This window comes from Carex rostrata, chromosome 3 (genome assembly GCF_964058835.1).
Source record: "Carex rostrata chromosome 3, lpCarRost1.2, whole genome shotgun sequence".
NCBI lineage: Eukaryota > Viridiplantae > Streptophyta > Magnoliopsida > Poales > Cyperaceae > Carex > Carex rostrata.
The window spans coordinates 9,734,034-9,740,468 of record NC_135920.1 but is presented as its reverse complement, the minus strand read 5'-3'; the positions used below and the strand labels follow the sequence as shown (position 1 = coordinate 9,740,468).

The window sequence follows — 6,435 nt, the reverse complement described above, 5'->3', positions numbered from 1 at the left end:
AGTCCTATGTATATTATTATATGACACAAGTCATTGATGCATCATGCATGATTGTATAAAAAAATTCAATAGTCAAAATGACTTCAAAATGAAATATCAATATCAAATAATTAATTATATTATCACATAAATTTTAATAATATAAATTACAATAATTTTCATCAAAAAAAATTTATAATTGAACCATATGCCATATACAACAGCCATATATATATATATTCTATTAATCACCACACTAATTACATATAACACAAATGCCTAATTACATATACTTCTCAATATTAAAATTACAAACATAAATATTTTAAAATATTGAAAAAAAAACTAATTATAAAATGAAATTTGCTATCTCAATTTTGAAGCTGTCACTGTGCCAATTTGCTTTCAATCCGAACAGAGCATTTTAGACTACATACAGCGCACCACACAAAGTTAGTTCTGCAAAAAAAATAGTATTAGAATTGGTTATTTGAAATAACTGATCCTGATACTTTTTTTTTCAAAGTTGGTTTTGCAAAAAAAAAAAACAAAAAAAATATCAGGATCGGTTTTTTATAAAAAAACTGATCTTGATACTTTTTTTTTTGCAGAACCAAATTTGAAAAAAAAAGTATCAGGATCGGTTTTTTATAAAAAACCGATCCTGATAATATTATGATCGGTTCTTTATAAATAACCGATCCTAATACTATTTTTTTCAAAGTTGAAAAAAAAAAGTATCAGGATCGGTTTTTAGCAATAAAACCGATCCAGATACTATCAGGATCGGTTATTATGTACAGAACCGATCCAGATGCTATTTTCTAATATATTTCAATTTGTTAGATGTATTTAAGTTATCTGGATCGGTTATTATGTATAGACCCGATCCAGATGCTATTTTTTGATATATTTCAATTAATAAGATTTATTTGAGATATTTCAATTATCAGGATCGGTTTTTTGTTAGAACCGATCCTGATACTATGAGGATCGGGTTTTATAAACAATCGATCATGATAGTTGAATTATTAAGATCGGTTATTTAGAATAACTGATCCTGATAGTATCAGGATCAGTTCTAACAAAAAACCGATCCTGATAGTTCATAAATCAGGATCGGTTGACAATAAAAACCGATCTGAATAGTTTTTAAGATCGTTTTTTTTTTAAGAAAACCGATTCAAATACCTTTTAGGATCGGTTGACTCATATAACCGATCTAAATAGGCTGATCCTGATTCCAGTTTTTACACTAGTGCTCACAAATTCTTTGAAACGACAAAGGTCCCGGCAACTCCTCAAACTGAATTATATTTCAGTTAGTACTGAGCCGCCCCGGCTTAATTAACCCCATTAAATAATATATTTATTAAATATTAAACCAGGGATAACCTGGTTATTTCACCAGTGGACCCGTTCCAAGATGGACACGAGTCTGTCGTCATGCATCCATCCCTCGACTATTTCTTCCCCTTGTCTCCTCTCTTCTCCTTCCCATCGACCTTTGATCTTTCTCTACACCACCCATTCATCAAACACACACAATATTTCAAGTCCTTTTAGGTTATTTATCTCAACCCATTCATTCAGATTTTCTGATATGGAGAACTCACATAATCCCCATGAGAGCAGCTTCTCTAATTATGGCTGGACAGCTTCTCCTACCATCCAGCTAGACAACACAAGCAGCCTTGGCTGTTCTTTCAACGCGCACGACGCAACCTCTTTCATTGAAATGGATCCCCATGTCTTCTCCATGAGGTGGCCCAGTTCCCTTGATTTTGCTCCTGCTGATCAAATCTTCTCAGATGGCATGGCCGCTACATCTCAAATGGAATCTTCCACTTCATCCTTTGAAAGATCTGTATCGACCGACTCGTCGAAATCGTTCCTTTCTCACAGAAACCAGTGCACGCTAACCGATGTGCCGAGACCCATTTCGGTGGATTCTTCTCCTCTGTTTTACTCGGCTCAAAGCACGCCATTTGTAACTGGCAGGAGAAGCACTGGCAAGGTGCAGAGAAAGTCTCCTCTTTTGAGGAGTTGTACCGAGTCATCGAAGAAGCTTTTCTTGCGGTACATGTGTTTTCTCCTGCCACTGTACAAGAAGGTCAAGCAGATGCAGTTGATTTCCAGGAAGTCGACTTCCGCAGCCGCTGCCGGTTCTACTTCCAGAAGGATGAGTTTAAATAGCGTTGAATGGTGTCATGGAAATGCAGATACGGCGGTTCATGACGCAATTCTCTATTGCAAGACATCAATTGTAAGTCCGGAAATCAGAAAGATATATTTTTGTGTCTTGCCATGTTATTTGTTTAACTTAATTGTTTCTAACCTTTTATAAATGTTTCAATTTTTGAACAGGGGCAGGATTTGTAGTGATGCGGAAAAGAGAGCAGCACAAGTGAACTCCAATATTAGACGGATTATAGAGGAAACCTTCAATTCGGTTTCATCCGTAGTTTTTTACCTTTTTGTTTTTTTACTTTTTCACCTTTTTTTTTTCTTCCTTTTTCTATTTTTGTTTGTAAATGTATAGAGATGTAAGTGATGATGTATTCTGGTAATAATGAGAAATTAAAAATATGTTAGTCCAAACTCCAAAGCATGAGGTTATTTTAGGTCACATGGTAAATATAGTGGGAAATTAAATGATCTTAATTTTCTATTGCAAGAATCTATCTAGTGGACAATATATGACAGTGTCAGCTTGGTTGCTTATATTAATTATTAGGGGACTTAAATAATAGCAACAGTATCAAGTTGTAGCTATGAAAATGTGAAAAAGTAACACCAACGTGACTTTATTTACTTGATTAATGATGTGATTGTAGGAAATGAAGTACGATGCATTTATTTAATAATTTTGACAACGTCAAGTATCTTCCGCGTCAAAATAAAAAAAACAAAATGAAATCTTAACTGTCTTAATTGCCGTTAGTCTCTATGCCCCTTCCCCACCACCCTTAAAAAAAATTGTATTGATCGAAAAATGGAGGTATTAAATTGGGGGAAGTTACGAGCAAATGTTTGAAGATACGATTTGCAATGCATTTGTCATTTGGTGAAGAGGTGACAAAACAAACTCAATTTGCGGCGAAGACCCACCAACATGCCATAACCTCATTGGTAAACACAACAGATGAGAAAAATCTATCCAAAATTTCTCCCATGAATCATGATCATGGCACAAGTATCCTCTCCAATATGGTAAAAGATTCCCTTTACTTTACGGTTTAAGATTAACTCTCAGCCGCTTTGAGATTCGAGCTTGCGCAGGAGCAGTATTATTGGGCTTTGTTATTTGTGCCAAGTTAAAAAGAACGGTGCAGATCCAATAATTCTAAAAGATTCTTTATTACAGTTACCGGGAAGGATCTAAATTCATGATCATGCGGGAGAAACTTTATCATACAGTTCTAAGCTTCTAATCCTCTAAGAAGGGTATTGTAAGTGGTGTAGCAAGTTACCTCCAACATTTCTATCAACGATAATCTATTTCTATAGATGGATAATTAATCCTGCGCCTGTCATAATCTATTTGAATGTGACTCGCCCCACAGTCTCTAATATATAGTCTAAATATAGAGAATCCTAATTGCAGCCGACAATGGGCCTTGTTGTGTGGTCCCATGTTTGCTTGGAGGACAAATCAATTAGGGTCTGTGATTAAGGCCCTTATTGGGCCCGAAACAGGGGTTTATGGGCAAAGCAGCATATACCGCTTTTTAAACTTGTCCGTTTGTTCCGACATGATAGCTCCTTAACATCTGACTTGTACTTGGGACCATCCTATTAATTCTCCTATCCTTTTATCTAAACTAAACCTAATTTATCAAGCAACTAATTGGATTTATTTTTCTTTTCGTTTATTACTTAATATAGATTTTCTTCCTTGCAAAATATAAATGGCATAATTTTGTTTGAGCATGTAAATTATATAATTTGTCCTTTTTTCATCCCTTCGTTTTACACAAAAGGCGATGTTATCAATCCGAATCGAACTTGTTTGAATTTGAGTTTGAATAAGATTCGAATTGAACTGGTTTGATTTGTTTCGAATCAAACTAATTTCGAATCGAATTAATTACGAACTAATTTTTTTTCAAATCGAAGTCAATCGAATTACGAACTACAATTTTTTTTGACAGCCCTAGTTATACCGGTAGTTTATACATTAGTTTTCTTCTCGCGGAACAGAATTCACACAGTTTCCTTTTACCTTTCACGAATTCACACTAATGGATTATGAGCCAATTCAAGATTTTCTTACCTTTTACGCTATTGGATTGATTAAAATCACACCATGGACCTAGTCTAATAGAACTTATTCCATTGTTAATTTGTTACACTGGTAAAATATTTTCCTATCATAAGTTACCATTATATTAACAATTTTGAGCTGTGATATAAATTTGGTTCATGCATTATTAAAGATTAATTGTTGAATACATTAGTTACATTATTTGAGATTCGAACCTAAATAGTTCTCAAATCAATTTCAAATGAATTATATCCAATTTGAGTTTGATTTGAATAAGATTCGAACAGAATTGGTTTGATTTGTTTCAGAACGAATTAATTTCGAATCGATTAAACTAAAATCAAACTCAAATTGAATCACGAACTACGAACTTTTTTGCCACTCCTAATGCTGTGGTATTATCATAGGTAAGTGGTCAGACATGGTGAAGTAGTTTCACATAATATATAATGAGAAAAGGTTTTTGTCCACAACCTTATCCAACTCCCGTTCTAACTGTCGGTCCCCATATCGTCTTGCTATTTAAACACCCGATCTCTCAAATTAGAATTCTCAAAACTAATCGCCTCATCTTCTCTTCTCTTTGAATCAGATCGGCCTCTTCTCTTTGAATCCGTTCAGTCTCAAACAAATCAAAGTTTCGATCTCTCTTTCTCTCTTTCTGATCTCTCCTTCTCTCTTTCTCATCTCTTTTTTAGCACAAAACAAAACAAATCAAAGTTCCGATCTCCTTCTCTCTTTCTCTCTTTCTCAAACAAAACAAATCAAAGTTACGATCTCCTTCTCTCTTTCTCATCTTTCATTCCAATCTCTCCTTCTCTCTTTTTTATCGAATTGGTTATTATTTTCTTGCATTACTTGATCAGTCTAAAAAAGAGATGATCGGATTGGATCAGATCGGAAGAATAATCTGGATCAGCTGCGACGGCAACGAAATCGTAATTGTTGTTTTTTTGTATTTACCTTCTCTGATTCATTTTTCCTTTGCAATGTCGATTTTAATTGAGATTACTGACTTGATCTCGTTTTTTATACATGATCGCAATGGAACCTTCAATCATGGAGCGCGATCGAATAGAAGTTGTTTTTGTTGAAAAGCACGACAAAATTCAAATATAATAAGTTATTTCTGTTGAATTTGTTGTTTTTGTTGTATGCAGTAACAGATCTAGCATTTCAAATGAAATCTGGAGAAAAGAGATGATAGAGAGACGATATGGAGTATTGATCTGTTAATTTTACTGTATTGCCCCGTTAATTTTACAGTATTCATCTTGTCATTTTACAGTATTCATCTTGTGGAAATCTGGAGGAAATAGATGATAGAGAAGCGATATGGAGTATTAATCTGTTAATTTTACAATATTGCCTTGTTAATTTTACAGTATTCATCTTGTCATTTTACAGTATTCATCTTGTAGAAATCTGGAAGAAAGAGATGATAGAGAGGCGATATGAAGTATTGATCTGTTAATTTTATAGTATTGCCCCGTTAATTTTACAGTATTCATCTTATCATTTTACAGTATTCATCTTGTGGAAATCTCGAGGAAAGATATGATAGAAATGCGATATGGAGTATTGATTTGTTAATTTTACAGTATTTATCTTATAATTTTACAGTATTCATCTTGTAATTTTACAGTATTCATCTTGTAATTTTACAGTATTCATGATAAGCCGAAATTGTATCTATTGAAACCTAGGGTTTGTTATGTAAATTAAGCCAACTTTTGATTAGATTAGGTTTAATTAGGTTACAAATGTTCAAAAGTTCAAGTTACTGCCCTAGTTATGTTTGTTCTACAGGTAATCAAGTGTTTGGAGCTTAACAAAGCAAAACGAATGAGTTAGCACGAAGATTGGAGCTTCTGCCAACATGCATTGCGGCCCGGAATGGATCCTTTGCGGCAAGCCAGAACCAAGCAAGTCAAAGCATTTCTACACCTTTATTGCGGCCCGCAAGGACCTTTATTGCGACCAGCAAGGACCTTTATTGCGACCCGCAATGACTCTTCAGTTTTTTTTCTGCGCAGTCTGTTAACTTCCTCCATGCACTGCGGCCCGCAATTAGGTCGGTTCAGAGCCCGAATTTGCTATTTTTGGTTGGTTATTTCTAGGTTTTTGAGTTGGGTATAAATAGGGACCTGTAGAACAGATTGAGTACGTTTTTTAGGCAGAATTTCTAG

The 6,435-nt window shown here is 34.3% G+C and overlaps 1 protein-coding gene across 1 annotated transcript; it reads left to right on the top strand.

Annotated features, from left to right (window-relative positions):
* Positions 1–1,473: 1,473 nt before the first annotated feature.
* On the top strand, positions 1,474–2,587 carry LOC144551942 (uncharacterized). Its single transcript, XM_078300049.1, has 2 exons — positions 1,474–2,245; positions 2,347–2,587. The coding sequence occupies exons 1-2, from the start codon at positions 1,583–1,585 to the stop codon at positions 2,359–2,361; spliced, it is 678 nt and encodes a 225-aa protein (XP_078156175.1). The 5' UTR covers positions 1,474–1,582; the 3' UTR covers positions 2,362–2,587.
* The last annotated feature ends 3,848 nt before the right edge of the window (positions 2,588–6,435 follow it).